Here is a 20913-nt window from a genome sequence, read left to right as displayed (position 1 = left end):
AAGTGTTTGCAAAATGCAATTGAAATATTACTTAGCCAACTTGGACAAATAATAAAAAATATATTTTTGCATAAAAAAAATAATTTTTTTTTAATATGAAAAACTTAGCTCTTTCCGTATAAATCATGCTCATATATATAAATTTTAAAAATGATATATTTTAGACTAATTTATGCTACGTGGTCACTGACATACCTCTTATAGGATGTGTGGAAATTTGCAAGGCTAAGCATTTCATTTAATGGAAAATCGACACCAAATATTTTTGGAAAAAAATATCACTAGGACAACAACATAATTCTCGTTTGTTTTTTTACTTTAATTCCATAAAAGAGGAAAAACTTGGAATTTCATCTCCACGTTTGGCCCAAAAATGTAACCTAGCTTCATGCTTTCACCCTATCTTAAATCATGTTTGGATATTGACATATCATTGTTTTTTCAATATCTACATAACCAATAACATCATTAACTTAAATCCCTCCATATATTTTATATCATTTAATAATATAATAAATGATAAATTATTTTATTAAATTAAATTATGATTATTTTGGATTTTTTTTAATTTTTTTTTTTTTTTTTAAGTAAAAAAATACTAGAGATTATTCTTCCTTTATATTTTATATAATATTTATAATATGTAAATTAATAATAATAAATATTTAATATCAACTCTAAATAAAATATTTTAATAACGTTAGTTGTTAATTAATAATATTTGTTTTTAATATATTAATAAATTAATATCATAATTTAAATATTATTGTTCAAATATAGTCATTACTTGAAAGTATCTACATTTCTCACTATTTAAACCTTTGACATGGTCTGCCTTTCCATTTAATCTTGATGATGAATCACACTTGTTGGTTCAAAAAGCTTAGGCCAAAGATTTCACTTATGTGATTTTTACCAAAAACTTTGTTTAAAACATCAAATAATTAAAAGCTAAAAAATAAAATGAGTAAAATACATTTTAATATGAAATTTATAAATAATGTATTGTCTTAAAAAAATTAATTCCTCTCTATTTCTAAATTTAGAATTAAACTATATTACATTAATCTAAATTTAATTCAGAATTAAACTAAATTTACATTGATTTAAATTTACGATAGAATTTAATAAAAAAATAATTTACTTTAATGAGTATTTTGTATTCATTTACTTTAATGAGTATTTTGTATTCTTCCTTCATAGAACTTTGGTTTTCTCAAAACTATATTCTTCTTTAATAAAACTCTCGTCTTCTCCAGACGAACTTAAAATAAATAAATAAATAAATAAATATATATATATATATATATATATATATATATATATATATATATATATATATATATAATACTTTAATTTAATTTGCTTTTGTAAAGTGTCATTCCAAACATGTTCACCATTTATATGCCACGACCTTGGTCAAACGCTCTGTTTTTATTGTACACAAGATATTTCCAATAAAATATAATTGTTGAACTTATTCATGGTTGTTGAACTTATTCATGGTTTAAGGAGTCGAGCAGCTGACGTAAGCACAACGTCATGGAGCTTTGGCTTTATGAATGTGATAGAGTGGGGCCCAACTTGCAAGTACATTTTAAAAACTGAGAGTATGCTTGCATCATCTCCATGATGTTACTTACTGTAAAATGGTAACGTTTTCGAGAGGTCAAGCACGAGAGAAATTGGATGGACCTACAGTCCGTGCAACGGACAGGGCGACTCCACCGTGCGAAGGAATTGTGCGAAATGCGAATTGAATGAGCCAAGGGCAAGTTTATACGATGTTGGGTGAGTTGAGAGGGTGGTCCCATGAGCTGGGCGGGCCGACCCTCCACTCGGGCGAAGGCAACATGTTGAACGAGTTGGCTTGGGTGTTGGGCGTGGATCGGTCAGGTGACATAATCCGCTACCCGCCCATATATATTGATGAACGGTTTGTGGAGGAAAATCATCATTTGATCATCACGAGTTCGATCAAAAAGTTATGCAGTGCGTGGATGAGCTCGCACGACGAGCGGAACTCACGTGAAAAACTAGTGCAGAAAAGTCGGGTGAGAAACTCGAGCAAAAAGCTCGGGCAAAAAACTCGTGCAGAAAACTCGGGCGAAAAACTCATGCAGGAAACTCATGCAGAAAACTCGGGCAAGGTCGTTCAGGCAGAACTTGGACGAGGTCGTTCAGGCAGAACTCGGGCGAGGTCGTCGGGCAGGAAACTCGGGCGAGGTCGTTCAGGTGAACTGGGTGAGGACGTTCAGGCGAGCCGGGTGAGGTCGTTCGGGCGAGTCGGGTGAAGTCGTGTGGCGACCCGGGGAGGTCATTTGCGCGAACCGGGTGAAGTCGTGTGGCGACCCGGGTGAAGTTGTGTGGCGACTCGGGTGAAGTTGTTCGAGTGAACGCGTTTGGGTGAACGGGTGGATGTGCGGACAGGCGGCCGGGTGAGGGCGCGCCGTGCATGATAAAACGAAGAATCGTGCGGATGGGCGACTTGGGTAGGGCGCGCCATGCACAACGAAACGATGGAAATGGTGAAGTGTTGAGGTTGTGAATGAAGATGTGACTCGTTTGGAGGCACCCGTGTGTGGCGACTTGGTTACGACGAGGCGCACCCAAGTTGGGCAAACAAAACGATCATGCGACGAGGTGAACGAAGGGTTGGTGAGTCGTGTGGAGGCGCCGACGAGCTGGGCAACCAAGTTTGCCGAAGTTGGAAATTTGGCTGTGTATAAATTTGGGGTTTCCCAAGATTTAACTTGTACTTATAAAGAAGATTATATATATTGATTCGGGCAGACTCTTGCAGGGAGTTGCCCCTCCCTTTATACTGTTGTGCATTTCTATTGTATATTGATGTTTATGTGAATGTTATGGGATTTCACTGTATAAATGACAAAAATAATACTTGGTAACGAAAAATAAACTAAGTATGGAATGTTAGGCGTTGTCTACAATCGTAAGTATGGGTGAAAAGAAAACGGTTGGTAGTGCCGCACCTCGCTATAGTGCAGTTGGAAGAGTACCACCAGTGGAGGGGCGTGACAGGTGGTACCAGAGTCAGTGCCGGGGAGCTGGTGCTGGTGTTGAAGCGTTGAAGTTGATACACACTTGCACTTTGTGACAGGTGGCATCAGAGTTGGTGAACTGAATCAAGGAGCTGATCCTACAAGACCGAAGACTTGGAAGGGAGTTCAAGTTTTGCAGGTGATAGGTTGAATACTAGGGTGATTTCAGGTGAAGGGCGAAACAGGTTTAGCAGAGGTGAAGCCTTCTGATTGGGCCAAGCTGAACGGTAAGGCATGGCAGGTTTGGAAGAATGCGAAGGGAAGCTCTTGCTTACCTTATACAGGTTGAAGCGGTTGAAAGAAGAGAACCCCCGGATTCGAAAGGAACTTGAAGTCTTGGAAAAGAATGTTGAAGACGAACTTCTTCAACTTGGTTGGACAATGGAGCAGGACGAAGTTGCAGATTGTGCTAACAAGGAAGACAAAGCCATGAAGATTGAAGATGTTGCAGATGTGACAATGATGGAGGACGAACTTGAGATTGATCAAGTTGGACCAGGATCGTGCAGTTTGCAGACACGGATGGATGAGGATACCACATGAAGGAGCCTCATGATGATGATGTAAGTATTACTGATACTTGTGTTTCATTTGAGATTTTTGGAAATAAACCATACGCAGGGAAGGGCAAGGCCAGTTTGCTGATGTGAGGGAGCATCTTACCATGGATGTCTATGATGAGACCATGTATGGAGAAGCAAGGATTGTTGACTGTTGGAGGACTTGTTGGGGTTGTTTGTGACCTTATGGTAGAAGGTACAAAGGTCCGTGACAAGGGAGGAACATGATGATCGTTGCAGAGGATTGGGTCATGCTTTAGCCGGCATGACTCATGGACAGATTGGAGGGCACACACTTGAGTTTCTTGGGTGGACTTCTCATGGCCGAGACCAAGAGGTAGTCTTGGTGGAACCCTTAGTGGGGGAGCTATGATGAAGAGACTCATGTGATGATGATATGGTTGCGTGATCGAGTTCACTAGACCGAAGATTACAGACTTGGATAGGGATGACCGATTGTTGTGATGGGTCTACTTAGTTGGACACCATGGGCAACTTAATCATGGACATCAGGTCGAAGATATGGAGCATGGCAATCTTATGCAGGGACATTGTGCAAGAGCACTTGTAGAGATGTCACTTATGTGCATCCAATGAGAAGTGCGAAGGCAGGGATGTAGTGCAGGCAGATTTGCTGGTGTGACATGGAGACTTATTACTTATGAGGCGATGGAGAGATTGTGCACTCTTGTACAACAAGGCCATGGACTTGGATGGAGTTGTGAGCAGACTATGGAGCATTCCTACTACATGGAGAGCTGAGGCATCTTGCAGAGACCTTTGGGCCGAGACTTGTATGCTTTCTAGAGTGTTGATTGGAGATGACTCATGGAGCTCATGATGACATGAGGTTGTGACTTTGGGAGATGGAGTTACAACGATGATGATGCCTTGGTAGCAACACTTGGGCATGGGTTGAGCCAAGATTTAACCGCTTTTGACACATGGGAGCTGATTGATCTATGATCATGGGCAACACATGGGAGATGAGATAGGTATACACTTGTTTCTATGGCACACTTGAGGAATGGCACATTGCAGATATGATGGAGGTTGCTTCATGGACCTGGATGTGGAACATCGAGAGTCGGAGTTTGATGAGATGATCTCTTCACTTTGAGGAGATGGATATTTTGCAAATGGATGATGATGTTGGATAGAAAACATCATGGACAGCATGTAACAGACAAGATGGAGACTACTTCATGGACTTGAGCATGGCTTACACTTATATGGAGATGGGATCTTGATCGAGTTGAGGGTGTGACAGGATGTTCAGAGAAACGACTGATGATGGCATGAGGATGTACATTCTCATGGTTTGGGCATGACAATTGGATTAGCTACCCAACTAGTTCGAGTCATGAGGGCATGCAGTGTGCAGAGATGTGTTAGCATTTGTTGGAGTATCATGGCAACAGTTCACATGAGGACGACACATGATGAGGTTGACACGATATGTTGCAGGAAGCATGTAGCTTGAGATGGAGGGGCCAGCCTTCCACGATGGGGAGCAGCATGTGGAGATTGTGACAGAGTGGTTGATGATCATGGATTGAGATGATTTTCCGATGTATGACATACTGATGGAGTATATGCCTTGGTATGGATATCTTGGTGACAGATGGTTGTCGGGATGAGATATTGTCGAGGACGACAATGAATTCAAGTGGGGGAGGATGTATGGACCTACGGTTCGTGAGACGGGCAGGGCGACTCCACCGTGCGAAGGACTTGTGTGAAATGTGAATTGAACGAGCCAAGGGCGAGTTTATACGATGTTGGGCGAGTTGAGAGGGCGATCCCACAAGTTGGGTGGGCTGACCCTCCACTCGGGCGAAGGCAACATGTTGAACGAGTCGGCTTGGGCATTGGGCCTGGGTTGATCGGGTGACATAACCCGCCACCCGCCTGTATATATTGATGAATGGTTTGTGGAGGCAAATCATCATTCGATCATCACGAGTTCGATCAAGGAGTTTTGCAGTGCGTGGATGAGCCTGCACGACGGGTGGAACTCGGGTGAAAAACTAGTGCAGAAAAGTCGGGTGAGAAACTTGGGTGAAAAACTCGTACAGAAAACTCGGGTGAAAAACTCGGGCGAAAAACTCGTGCAGAAAACTCGGGTGAGGTCGTTCAGGCAGAACTCGGGCGAGGTTGTTCAGGGAGAACTAGGGCGAGGTCGTCAGGCAGGAAACTCGGGCGAGGTCGTTCGGGCGAACCGGAGGAGGTCATTTGGGTGCGCCGGGTGAGGTCATTGGGTGACCCAGGTGAAGTCGTTCAGGCGAGCCGGGTGAAGTCGTGTGGCGACCCGGGTGAGGTTATTCAGGCGAACCGGGTGAAGTCGTGTGGCGACCCGGGTGAAGTCATGTGGCGACTTAGGTGAAGTTGTTTGGGTGAACGAGTTTGGGTGAACGGGTGGATGTGCATACGGTGGCCTGGTGAGGGCGTGCTGTGCACGACGAAACAAAGAATTGTGTGAACGGGCGACTTGGGTAGGGCACGACGAAACGGTGGAAACGGTGAAGTGTTGAGGTTGTGAACGAAGGTGTGACTCATGTGAAGGCGTCCGTGTGTGGTGACTTGGTTACGACGAGGCGCGCCCAAGTTGGGCAAACAACACGATCGTGCAACGAGGTAAACGAAGGGTTGGTGAGTCATTCCCTCCGTCTGCTTTGAGAAATCCTCTGTTTAATAAATATCGATTGGACAAACAGTCCTGAGGGAAAGAGAAAGCAAAAGAAAAGCATTCAACTTGCTAACCATTGAGGCTGTTGGATAATTATATGAAGTTGCAGCTAATTATTCTATACAAAATTCCCTATATGCAACTTTTTAAAGCAAGTTTTGAACTTTATATTTTTGGGATTAAGAAGAGATGTATTATTATATTAATCTATAATTATGGGGTATTTTTAAATAGTAATATATATATATATATATATATATATATATTTGCAAATAAATATATATATATATATTTTTTAATGAATATGAGTTACTGTAATTAATCAAGATAAGATGTTTATTTAGATTATAAAATTATTTTGCAAATATAATTAAAATTGTTTAAAACTATATAAAATATTAATTTGCTCTTCTTTTGCACCAGATCCTTAATAAATATTAATTGTTCAATGTCTGTCTAGTATTTTTCTTAATAGAACTCTGGTTTTCTCAAAACTATATTCTTCTATGATGAAACTCTGGACCGTCTTCTCAAAACCAAATTAAGAAATGATAAAAATAATAAAAAAACAATTGATGCCATTCAGGTCATACTAAATTAAGAAATGATAAAAATGATTAAAAAACAATTGCTGCCGGTTAGGTCATTCAGATATAATCACCTTGTTTTATTGTACACGAGGTAACTGTTTTAAAAAGAGTTGTCTATTGAGGTAGAGGAATTGGTTAGACAGTTAAAATTGGTTGGAATTCAGTAAAAAAAAATTCAATTTTTTTTATAGATACATTGTTTGAATCATGTTTTTGATGATGGAAATAAATTCAGCACTATCAAAAATTTTCAAATAAAATTATGAAATTTAACAACTTTTACTTAAATTTATGAAAACATAAAAACAACGTCTCCTTTTTACAAAATACGGAAAAAAAAGAAAAAGCATAATCCTTAGCCTACGGCCGTTTTAAAATATAATTCAAGGGTTCGTAACGGGAAGGAGCTGCTAGAGATCTTTTGAACAGGGTTGAAACCTCGAGCAGCTGACGTAAGCACGAATGTGATGGAGTTTTGGATTTATTAATTTTTTTTTTTTGGAAGGGCCAAGTTATTATCATTTAGTTGTACCACCTAAAATAATTAATCAATAATCTGCCAAGGTTCAAAAGTACAGGCTTTTATTTTTTGATTTTCCTTAAAAATACTTCACCCTTTATTATTAATGTGAGGGTGACTAATTACATTTTGAATACTGTTCGGCCAATGTGAGAAAGTGGCTAAGTACGTTTTCAATACTGTTCGGCCAATGTGAGAGAGTGGCTCTAACTACATTTTTAATAGTGCTCAGCGAAATTTAAGGAAATTTAAAGCTTGCGTCACCTTCATGACGTTAGTTATTGCAAAATGAAAGCTTTTTCCACGGGTGAAGTACGGAAACTCCTATTTCCACTTCTATAGCAAAGTTATTGCACCTTGATATGCAAGGGGAATAGTGGGTGCCTTGCATTTATATTTCTGCCAAAGTTGACTTTGGCATGTTAGCAGCAAGACACCCACTATTCCCCTTGCATGTCAGGTGCAATAATAACTTTGCTATAGAGATGGAAATAGGAATTTCTGTGAAGCACGACCCCTCTGCCTGGTTTGAAAAATCCTCTGTTCTAATAATATTTGATTGGACGAACAGGGGAGTGACACTCGCCATGTGCATTCATACCCTGCGGTCCCGTATTTTTCGTCTTGATATGCTCAATTTTCTCTGCGGACGCATCTTTTTCGTCTTGATATGCTCAATTTTCTCTGCGGTCCCCTGCGTTGATATACTCAATTTTCTGCCGAACAAACTGTTGTCTCACCTAATCCGTTCGTTCTATAAAAACGTTGTTTCTTATCAAGTTTTCCAGAGTTGTTTATAAACAATGAGAATCTTTCGTTATTTTCATCTGTAGATATCAGTGTTACTTTCAGTTGTTGGATTGAAGTTTGAGTAAGCATTTGTATTGGATCCATGTCCTCCACCAATGGACAAAAGCGAATGTTCGAGTTGGAGCCAAGTGCTTCCTGTCAACAGGGGCCCTCGAAAAGTGAAACAGATAGAGGGGAGGCCAGAAGTCAACGCCAGTGCACTGGATCAGCGAATTCTGGAGACGATTTCGAAAAATTTGTGGCTGTGTTGGATAGAATCCAATATATGAAAAGCAGGCACGCGGACTGGGATTTTTCGAACTCTATATCCATGTCAGCTGAAGACTTGGGTGTTAAAGTTCTGAAAACTAAATCGCCATGGATACCCTCCTTCGAATGGGACGACTTCTGTAAATGTGGAGGTAAGCATACACCATCTGCACAAAATGACATATACAGTCTTCCCAGGAAGGAGAATGGGAGCAGCAGTTGTGAGGAAAAGGGAAAGCAAAGTATTCAACCTGCTAACCACCTTGCAACACCGTCTTTTTCAAGGGATGCATATGATAATCGCCCCGCTGAAACTTTCGATCTGAACGTAGAGGCTTCGTCGTGATCTGCAGGGTTTTCCACATTTGCTTGCAGTTCTTCCATTGGGGCCTGCACAGCTGCACCAGTGCATATGACATACTTTATATCCATTGCAGGCTTCAATAATGAATGTAGGGATCCAGGCCTTCTGTTTGATCCAGCTTCGACTAAAAAGCAATGTTTCGCCGATATTCTAACAAACCTGTAACAACTTGGTGGTTTGGCTTGCAAATACATTAAAGCTTCTATTTTTCTAAAAACCTTTTAATAACTATATTTTTTTTTATGTTAGTTTTGCACATGAAAAATACATATAGAGTAGACTATTTTAGATTCAAAATAGAGTTTTCAGAAAAAGTATATGTATCGATTACTAGTTTTAAGATTTATTTGTCTTAAGATATATCAGAATTTTAAAATATATATCTCTTTTATTTTTTTTATAGTTTTTTATTAATTTAAGTATTTTAAAAATAAGTTATATATTATAATGGTAAAACTCATATTTGTAGTCTAAAAACAAATTATTTGATAATGTTAAGACCTTTGTACTTGCATTAATATAAGGGTTTTTAATTTTAAATATATAATAGTTTTTATAATTTAAAAAAATATATAAAATCAACATTATAAATTTTGGAAAAATATTTCAATAGAATAATTTGTTCTCTATAATTTTACAATTTAAAAAATAAATCATAGTTAAAAATCAACACAAATATTAATTGAAACCTATTAAATCTTAATTTTCACACTATCATATTAATAGTAAAAATATCAAATTTCACACCACACTACAATTTACAAATTTATTTAAAAAAAATCACACCATTGAGAAAAATATTTGTACAAAGTTGAAAAAATTGTAATGCATTTCTCTGTAGATTCCTTTACTAGTTCCTTAATTCAAATGATTCACTAGTTCTTTAATTCAACATGCGTGGCCTTGTGTAAAAGTAACTTCAGTTGCACGCGTACACGACGACTGCAAATATTCGAAGGGGTTACTTAAAAAGGTTGGGTTATTTAAAAAGGTTTTGTTTTTTTTATAACTAATTTTTAGCTGGTTTAGAATTTGATTAAAATTAAGAAATTTGTAATTTGTAATTTTTTAAGTTTATATAATATAATTGTATAAGAATATTTTTAAGATATTGAATTTATTAGAATGTTTAATAATTCAGTGTGGGATAGAATTTTGTTTTTGGGTGAATTAATGAATAAAGTTGAATGGATAGGTCATTTTTATATTAAATAAAAAATTATTCTCAATGAATTTGATTGATTTATTATTAGCATATTTGAATGTCTTTTTGTCTTGACTAGAATAAAATAAATGTACTTTGAGGGAGAGTTTTATTAAGGGCTTTGCAAAATTTTCTATACTAAGAGTTGGAAATTGAATCATGACTTGGAAACTCATTTCAAAGTTAATCTCATCATAGCTTATCTTAATTGGTTCAATGAAAGGTTTTTTAGGGAGGGGTGAAACCCTCCTCTTATAGCAATATTGGATGCCATAAGTCTCTCAAAGGAAATGTTGGTTCTTCTCAAGGAATCAAATTTATGGATGAAACCTCACAATTGGATGCACAATGACAAGCTCAATTGAATGGGAGATGCCTTCCAAAGGCCTTAACGAACTCAAAGTTTGTCATACCCAATAATAGACTAGAGAAATCAAGGCAGTTCATGAAACATCAAACCTTGGTTAGCGAATTCATGAGCATCTAGCCCCAAGAACCAAACATTGTGAAGTGGATTCAATTAAAATGGTAACCAAAAGGGGCGGTGGAGCTAAGATTGAGGGCCAAAGGTTTTTTTAAAATTATCATTTCAAATTTGGAAGATCGAGAAAGGGTTTTTGAAAATGGTCTAAATTTCATGAATAATGTCGGGTCCTTTATGAGATTTTGGGACTTGCTCTCCTTCTCGAATATTTCTGGGAACCAGACATTTTCAAGGGCATTGGTAACACTAATGGAGACTTTATGAAAATATCATAGATCATTTAGAAGCAAAATGAATATATGTAAACCCCTCTTTGAATTAATAGATATCTAGTACCACAACAAGATCTACTTGCTAGATTATGAGCACATGTCCTTCAAATAAATAAATAAATAAAAATTATATATTAAAAAATGGGAGGTCCCACCACTGCCAGTATAACATCAATCAATTTCAAGTTGGTGAAACAACTATGGCATTTTGAACATGTCATCATTCAATGAATACCTTAATACCTTAAAATATGACAGAGATACATCATTCTTTTATCTTTAAAATAGATTGGATATTTAACCTTTAAAAAAGTTCATTAATAATTATAATAAAAAATAATATCAACTATAAATACAATATATTAATATTAGTTTTAAGATATATATATACTTAAAAAGCCTTAAAATCATATAAAAAAATACAAAAAATGATATTATAATTATGAAATTTACATATAACATCTATTGTATTAAGAAAAAATTAATTCCTCTCTTTTATCTCAAAATCTTTATAATTAAGATAAATTAGAGTAGTCTAATAAAGTCACAATTTTGCAAAAAAAAATAGTAAAAATTCCTGTAAAACTTTGACCAAAATCTAATAAAAATTTTGAGAAATCTAAATCTTGTTACCTCGATAAACAACCCCAAATAATATTTATATTTTTCCTTTAATGAAACTCCGGTTTTCTCAGAGAAATGTTCTTCTGTAATGAAACTCTGGTCTTCTATAAACCCACTTGAAAATGAAAATAACTGATAACAAAATTGCTTTTGCCTTTCCTGCCATTCCGACATAATCACTGTAGATATGCCACATCTGTGGTAAAGCGCTCCGTTTTAACTTATTCATAGCTATTGGTTTATTCACGTGAAAGGGCGGACCATTGGAGAGTTTGCAAAGGAACCTCATGCGTAGGTTTAAAGATTCGAGTAGCTGACGTAACAACGAACATGATGGACCATTGAAGAGTTTGGATTCATGGAGGCGGACTTAAGAAAGGCGTAGTGGAACCCCTGATCGTTGATCTCCAATTAAATCGGATCGGCGGATTGGAGGGAAATTGAGTCGGAGGAAGGCCATCTACATATATATGTCAGCGATATCGGAGCAGGCAGAGCGATCGGTGATAAAACGATCGGCGGGATCGTTATTGGGACATCGGGCTGATATGTAAGCGGGATGCTGATCCGATCGACCGACACCAATATTAGCGATCAGCAATCCCCGAGTAACAGGACTATTACACCCCTATATGCCGATTGCGATCTCGGGCTCGGACCCGATAAGAATATAAGCCTGATTTGATAAATTTTTAAGTCCGAGTAAATGGTTTTTAGTCGGATTTTCAGTGTTTTTTTTGGGATTTTTAGAGTCTCCTCGCCCCAACGATAAAAGACTGTTTTATGGGTCGGTTACACCCACCGATCCTTCCACACCACCGACCTCTATTGTGAACTAGACAGCCCCAATTTAAATGGGATTCTGTCCACAAACCCATTATAAAAACATGATAGATAGAAAGAGCATGGGAGGAGGCATTTTGCAACATTTCTCTTGTTTGGCAAGAGGCTGATAGCGCATTTTTGTTTGTTGGGATAAGTTCAAATGTTTTCAGCCCCTTTTAGCGCCACAGATGCTTTGATGCTGCCCACTTATCCATCTGAGGTCTCCATCTCACAACCATTGGTCAGAATGGAGGTATAAGCCTCTTTTATGCAATTGATGATTTTAATTCTATTCTTTCATGCCATTTAATATAAAGGCCTCCCCATTGTTGAGCTGGGCCCGGAGACGTAGTCCGAATTGGAAGAAGTCCGTTATCAAGCCTTGGTGTCTTCTTTTTGTGCATTTTATGTGTTTTCTTCTTCTTTTCCTGTGTGCACATTAAATCTCGGTGTTAACCTGCAATTTTGGATGTGATTCTTTTCATACATATACAAGTGAAAGTATTCTGTATCACCCTTTTTTTCTCTTTAGAAAATTTAAACAAAAAAAAACTCAAGAGAATACCTCTAGGCATTCTCACTCTAAAATTTTTCACGAAGGACAAACCTTTCACTTCGCTTTTGTTTCCTTTGAAAATTTTGAATTGAACCTTCAAGGAGCAATGTATACACATTTCCAAACTCTTTGCAATTTCCAAAATGGTTAGGGGTCAAATCCTTTGCTCTATTCACCAACCAATGCCACTCCCAACTTAAAGTTGGGATCATTTATTCCCTCACTCACCAAACTCTTTGTCATTGACCCGACTGCCGACTATCCAGCGAGCCCACACGCGAAGTCAGGGTTAGGCTTTATTTTCAAATTCAAAGGAACAAGAGAAAGGTTTTGAGGGGCTGGCCCCGACTAATGCTCTGCCACCACAAATTTCTTTGAATAGAAGGAGAAACTTATGTTAATTACATTTACACCGCAACAAATAATTCTATGCATATTGTGAAGATTTTAAAATTCTTCCATCACAATTCTGTTCATCCCTTTTAACTTGAAATCATGATCACTCAGGTGTGGAAGATTATCGTTGTTCGCGACTAGTAAGGAATTTGTTAGGGCCCTATAATACTAATGATTCCCTCATTACTATTGTCATTGTATCCCTTATTGTTATTGTTGTGCCCCTATTGTCCCCAGATTGTTATTATTGTGCCCCATAGAATCCCACTATTGTTATTTTTGTGCCTTTATATTATTATTGTTAGGTCGGCTTGGTTATATTGTGACCCCTTAGACTCCTATATATGGAAAGGAGGTTTTTTCATTTGAGTCATCGAAGAATTTTTCATTTGTGTAATGTAAAGTAGGTTGCCCCCTCGAAGAGGCTTACTTCTAAGGCGTTCATCTATCTTTTCTATCTTTTTGTGAGTTGGTTCATAACATTTGGTATTAGAGCTTTGGATTCCAGGGTTTCGCTGCTCCAAACAGGTCATCGTGGAATTTGCGCTATAACTTTTTTCTGCGACGTTTCAGAAGCTAAAAAAAAAACCCATTTGGGCCGAAATAGTTCTGAACTTGAGGTCCAAATTTCAGATCTTTTCTCGCTATATTTACAGAGATATGATCTGAGTAATTTGCGTTTCTGCAGACTCCCGAATTACATTCCAAACTGGTGACCTGGGAAAATTGTCATAACTTTTGTTTTGAGCATCAGATTGAAATCTCATATCAAGTTTTAGAAAGAGGATGACCTCTAGTTTTCTGTGTATCAGTTTCAGGTACTAAGGTCGAAACAGTGATACATGACATGTCATACAAGTTCACTCTACTGAACTAGCCTATAATCAGGTCACCGTGGGAGATTTGGCATAACTCTTCCTTGGAGAATCCAATTTCGATAAGACTGGTGGCATTGGAAAGAGGATGTAGAGGGCTACTACAGGCCACAATTTCAGAACTGGGAGATCCAAAATAACAGAGGTACATCAGATTCAATATCGAGCTCCTACAAAGTGAAAAAAGGTGTGTATTCTTTTTTTTAAATTTTTGCATAAGCTTGGTTTGAAAAATTAGTTTGAAGGAATTCAAAGGGCATAGTGAAGCATTATTATCGGTAATTGATGCCCCGAAGAAAGAAAATGGAAACACCTAGTAAGCAACCTAAAAGCTCTAGCATGACTCATGAAGAAGAGGAAGAAATGCAACATGATATATCAATATTACGAAACCAAGTGCAACAAATTTCACTCGCACAAAAGGTAATAGAAAATAAGATGGATGGTTTAAAGAAAGATGTAGAAGCTAAGATGGGTGGTTTAAAGAAAGGCGTAGAAGCTAAGATGAATGACTTGGAAACTAAGATGGACGACGTGGAGGCTAAGATGGATGGCGTGGAAACTAAGATGGACAATGTGGAAGCTAAGATGGACGTCGTGGAAGCTAAGATGGATATTTTGAAGACAGATTTGAAGACAGACATGGAATATTTGAAGACAAATTTGACAAAGTTTCTACAAGAAATGCTTAGTAATGCTGAAAGGGTAGTAAAGTAAACTCATGATGAGAACAAAATAAATGTTAATCATGATTTCATAGACTCTAATGTTGGATTGAAGAACCACAATGTTCCAAAGATCGATATGAGGAAGTTTGATGACAAGAATCCCGGAACATGGATACTATAGATGGAGCAATTTTTCGATCTCCATAATGTGCAAAACACACAAAAGGTACACATTGCAACTTTATATTTGGAACCAAATCAGTTTGTATGGTATCAATGGTTTTTATCTTGTAAACAAATTGTCACTTGGGCTATTTTTATGGATGAAATGGTAGCACATTATGAGGATACAAAAATAAACACTTTTTTTAGCCAATTGATAAATCTCAAACAAAAGGGTTCAATGATGGAGCACATTGAGGACTTCCAAAAATTGAATATAAGGGTAAGAGATATTCTTGAGGAGCATAGGATTGATGTGTTCATAGGGACTTTAAAAGATAACGTCCAACATGAGGTTCACCTTTGGGAACCAAATTCATTGGAGAAGGCATTCAGGTTGGCAAGAAAATGGAAAGTAAAATTATGGCAACAAGGAAGCCTACCACTCACAATCACAAAGATGGAAGTGTTGCTGCCCCTAGCCATCCACAACCTACAAGGTTGACACCACAACAATTGGAAGAAAAAAGAGCAAAAGGCCTTTGTTACAGTTGTGATAGCAAATACACTAAAGGTCATAAGTGTGCCGAGAAGAAATTGTTTTACATAGATTGTGAAGAGAAGGAAGAAAAGGAACAAGAAACATCAAAAGAAGAGGATATACACCAGGAACAAACCCTAGAAAAAGAAGAAATGAATCCGACCATATCTTGTAATGCATTGGCTAGAATTACCACTCTCAAACTATCAAGATAGAAGGCCATATCAAGAAGAAACATGTAATAGTTGGGAAGTACCCATAATTTTATTCATTGTAAGATAGCCAAGGAATTGAATTGCTTCCTATATCCAGCACCAGAGTGTCAAGTGATGGTTGCAAGTGGAGGAACCATAAATTGCTCAGGAAAGTGCCATAATATCAAGCTATCCATGGGAGAATATGTATTGAATAGCCCAATGCTTTCCATTCCAATGGGCGGTGCTGATGTTGTACTAGGATTCCAATGGCTACAATCCTTGGGTACAATAGATTTTAATTTTCAAGAACTTTTCATGAAATTCTATTTAGAAGGAAAGGAAGTCGAATTAAGGGGTATCATAGGGAAACTAGGAAATATAATTATCTCTAATGGAATGACAAAGCTTCTAAAGAAACAACAACAAGACATAATTGCACAATTATGTTCACTAGAGGTTCCCACATTGAAATCATCCATTTCTCCAGATCTCCAAAAAGTCTTGGAAAATCATTCCAAGGTATTTGAGACTCCCAAAGGCCTCCCACCTATTCATGATCATGATCATGCTATTAATTTGATTCCAGGAAGTGTTCCTCCAAACATCAGGCCTTACAGATATCACTATGTCCAAAAGAGTGAAATTGAATGTATGGTTGCAGAAATGATAGAGGCTGGTATAATTCAACCTAGTCAAAGTTCTTTCTCTGCTCCAGTAGTATTGGTTCGTAAGAAGGATGGATCATGGCGCATGTGTCCAGATTATAGGGAGCTCAACATGCTCACTATTAAAGATAAATTTCCCATTCCTATCATTAATGAATTATTGGATGAATTGCATGAATCAATTTAATTCGCCAAGTTGGATCTTCGTTCAGGATATCATCAAATCAGAATGAAGACTGAAGACATTCCAAAAACAACATTTAGAACTCATGAGGGTTATTATGAATTTTTGGTCATGCCTTTTAGCCTTACTAATGCACCTTCTACATTTCAAGGTTTGATGAATTCCTTTTCAAACCCTTCCTTAGAAAATTTGTGTTAACTATTTTTTGATGATATACTAATCTACAACAAGTCTTGGAAGGATCATGTCCAACATGTTGACATGGTGCTCAAACTAATGGAAGAGAAACAATTATATGCAAAAATCTCCAAATGTTTCTTTGGAGTACAAGAGGTAGAATATCTGGGTCATATTGTATCTCATGAAGGTGTTAAGGTAGACCCTAACAAAATTAAAACCATTAAGGAATGAAAAATCCCCACATCCATAAAGCATCTACCAGGATTTCTCGGGTTAACAGGGTATTACCGTAAGTTTGTTAAGAATTATGGGAGAAAAATAGCACCTCTTACAACATTATTGAAGAAAGATGCATTCTCATGGACTCCAGAAGCAACGAAGGCCTTTGAACATCTTAAAGAGGCAATGTGCCAAGCACTAGTCTTAGCTACACCGGACTTCACAAAAACCTTTATTGTGGAATGTGATGCCTCAGAAATGGAATTGGTGTGGTTTTAATGTAAGAAGTAAGACCCATTGCTTTCAAAAGTCGTCCAATCAAAGGAAAGTATTTACAAAAAGCAATTTATGAGAAGGAAGTGCTGGCAATACTACATGCACTTAAAAAATGGCGACCCTACCTAATGGGAAGACACTTCAAGGTAAAAACGGATCATGATAATCTTAAATACTTTTTAGAACAAAGATTATCTTCAGAAGAGCAACAAAAATGGGTCACAAAGATGTTGGGCTATGGATTTGAAATAATCTACAAAAAAGGGAAGCAAAATGTTGTGGTAGATGCACTCTCAAGAAAAGATGAGGATGTGGAAGCATTTCTTGCGCCATTTCTATTATCCAACCAAATTGGATAAATGAAGCAAGGGATGAATGGAAGAATGATGAGGAAGTCTGGGCACTCATTCAAAAGATACAACAAGATCCCGGTACATCTGATACATTTAGCTATAAAAATGATTTGTTGTGGTACAAGGATCGGTTATACCTATGTAAGAATTCCCAACTCAAACAAAAGATTCTTAGGGAATTGCATGCCTCTCCCTTAGGAGGGCACTTAGGATTTCTAAAAACCTATCATAGGGTTCAGAAGGATTTTTTTTGGGATGGCCCTAAATCGGATATTCAAAAGTTTGTCACGGAATTTTTTGTTTGCCAACAAAATAAAGTTGAAACAATTAAGACCCCAGGACTATTACAACCTTTATCCATTCCAAGCCAACGTTGGGAGTTGGTTTCAATGGATTTTATCACAGGTTTACCCAAGTCCGAAGGAAAGAGTGTTATCATGGTGGTAGTTGACAGACTTACCAAGTATGCACATTTTTTTGCATTATCTCATCCATTTAAAGCGAGTATAGTTTCTACTGCATTTATGGAAACAATTCAAAAGCTACATGGAAACCCAAAGATTATTGTAAGAGATAAAGATCCCATTTTCACAGGAAATTTTTGGATAGAATTATTTTGTTGTCTTGGTACTCAGTTAGCTCATAGCTCATCTTGTCATCCTCAATCTGATGGGCAAACTGAGATAGTAAACAAATGTTTGGAAGGATATCTTCGTTACTTTGTACCTGATAAATAGAAACAATGGGTAAAATGGTTGCCTCTGGCTGAATGGTGGTATAACACTTCCTTTCATACTGCAACAAAAATGACCCCATTTATGGCACTTTATGGATATCATCCACCATCCATCACATCATATTTAAGAAAAAATTCTAAGGTTCAAGCAGTGGAAGATCACATTGAGCATCAGCGACAAGTTCTCCAACTCTTAAATGATAACCTCACTTGGCACAGAATAGAATGAAACAACAGGTAGATCAACATCGCAATGAATTTTTTTTTCATGTAGGTGATTGGGTATTCCTACAGCTACAGCCATATAAACAAATGTCCCTCAACCAAGCTGAGAAGGATAATAAATTATCACCAAAGTATTATGGTCCGTACAAGGTGTTGCAAAAGATAGGTACTATGGCATACAAATTGGAGCTTCCTACAACTTCTCGAGTACACCCAGTTTTCCATGTTTCATGCTTAAAGAAGGTTATAGGTGACAAGATTCCAGTTCAAACAATATTGCCAGAACTTGATGAGGAAGGAAAAATCATATTGGAACCTGAAGCAGTCAAAGAAACAAGAACTCGACAACTACGAAATCGATCAATTTCAGAGTATCTCATCAAGTGGAAGAACTTACCGTTGAAGATTCCACATGGGAGGATGAGAATTTTATACAGAAGCACCCAGAATTACTCAAGCATTGAGGAAAACACTTTTTTGAATGAGAGGGGCATGTCAGGGCCCTATAATACTAGTGATTCCTCCATTACGATTGTCATTGTATCCCTTATCGTTATTGTTGTGCCCCTATTGTCCCCATATTGTTATTATTGTGCCCCATAGAATCCCACTATTGCTATTTTTATGCCTTTATATTATTATTGCTAGGTCGGCTTGGTTATATTGTGACCCCTTAGACTCCTATATATAGAAATGAGGTTTTGTCATTTGAATCATCGAAGAATTGTTCATTTGTGTAATGTAAAGGAGGTTGCCCCCTCGAAGAGGCTTATTTCTAAGGCATTCATCTATCTTTTCTATCTTTTTGTGAGTTGGTTTCATAACAGAATTCAACTACCATTATGGAATCACTATTCTATAAACTTATTTAGAGGCAGAACTTAAAATCCCAAAGAAATAAAAAATAGAGATTAGAAATAAACATTTGGACAACAGTGAAACATAAATGAAATCATCAAAGGAACAAATGAAAATAATTCCTTCTTTTTTGTCTCTAGTGTTCATGACCGTGAAGCCTCTAAGTATACATATATATACAATATTAAAGAAGAAATATCTTTTAATTGAACATGGACATGCTTCCACCAACAAATATTCTAAAATGGACAACAAATCATTGTTGTAGAAGTGAATATTAGTAAACAAAATATTTGTCTCATGAAAAGGGCACGTCTACTAATAGTAAAAAGAAAAAACTTACGTAATTGTCCCTCCAAGGACACATAAGTAAAACTAACTATGAGATATTTACATAATTTGGTGTCAAAATAAATGTGGAGTGATGCTCTTGCATCAAACTCCCTCAAAGCAAAAGGTTTCATGGACTCTTGTCCATAAGATCTACAACTGTGCTGCCACGCTTTAGGATCTCTACTTCATCCATCCAAACTATTTCTTTAGCTGGAAGACCCTTCCATTTAACCAAGTACCCATAATAAATTTTATTTGTGGTTCTTTTGATGAGCTTTTGATCAAGGATCATTTCCATCTGTAGCTTCTGAGTTGTAGGTAACTGTTTTTCCCATTGAATTGCCTCTTCTTGATTTTCTACTTCTTCTCTAGGTTCCTGATAAGGGCATAGGTTTGCAACATTAAATATAGGGGAAATTCCTATATCTGAAGGAAATTCGATCTTGTAATCATTTGCTGAAAGCTTCCTCAGGATTTTGCAGGGACCAATATTTTTCAACTTCAACTTATTGTACTCACACTTTGGGAACCTTTACTTAAATGAGCTAAAACCAGAACCCCAACTTCAAAATTCATCTCTCTTCACTTGAGATCATCCCCCTATTTATATTTAAGGTCGCTTTATTATAGTTTTCTCTTTAACTTGCTCATGGATCATCTGCATTATTGTAGCAAAATCCTATGCATCTGCACTTTGATTTTCTCCTTTTCCCAAATTTCCAAGTTCATAAATACCTCTTGGGTGCATACCATACACAATCTGAAAAGGAGTTTTGTATGTGATCCTATTAGGAAAATCATTGTAGGAAAATTTAGCATGTGGAATAACTTGATCCCATTGTTTATAATGCTCATGGCCTAGACACCTTAGTAAATTTCCCAAACTTCTATTAACCACTTCAATCTACCTAACCATTTGGGGATGATAGGCTAAACTATAGGTTAAGTTTGTCCCCAGTTTCTTCCATAAAGTTCTCCAGAAATGTCCAACAAATTTGGTGTCTCGATTTGAGACAATTCTCCTAGGTAGTCCATGTAGTCTCACCACTTCCAAGAAAAATAAATTCCCAGAAATATAAATTTGCAATATGGGAAGAAACATTTTTCTTGGAACAAAGTATGAAATATGCCATTTTAGAAAACTTATCTACTACCACAAAAACTGAATCATGTCTTCTTTGAGTCTTGGAAAACTGAGAACAAAATCCATATTAATGGCTTCCCAAGGCCTGCTTG

General features: G+C 37.1%; 1 protein-coding gene across 1 annotated transcript; it reads left to right on the top strand.

Annotated features, from left to right (window-relative positions):
* Nucleotides 1-8261: 8261 nt before the first annotated feature.
* On the top strand, nt 8262-8826 carry LOC149213874 (uncharacterized). The gene has a single exon (XM_089389191.1). It carries the CDS (start codon nt 8314-8316, stop codon nt 8824-8826), a length of 513 nt encoding a protein of 170 aa, XP_089245317.1. The 5' UTR covers nt 8262-8313.
* The last annotated feature ends 12087 nt before the right edge of the window (nt 8827-20913 follow it).

This window comes from Pinus tabuliformis, chromosome 1_1 (genome assembly GCF_031772625.1).
Source record: "Pinus tabuliformis cultivar Carrire ecotype Pingquan chromosome 1_1, CPIR1, whole genome shotgun sequence".
Lineage (NCBI taxonomy): Eukaryota > Viridiplantae > Streptophyta > Pinopsida > Pinales > Pinaceae > Pinus > Pinus tabuliformis.
This window is presented reverse-complemented; position numbering and strand designations above follow the sequence as displayed.

Bases quoted from the DNA above. Each gene is read 5' to 3' on its own strand.
- LOC149213874 (XM_089389191.1), top strand. From the start codon at position 8,314: ATGTCCTCCACCAATGGACAAAAGCGAATGTTCGAGTTGGAGCCAAGT.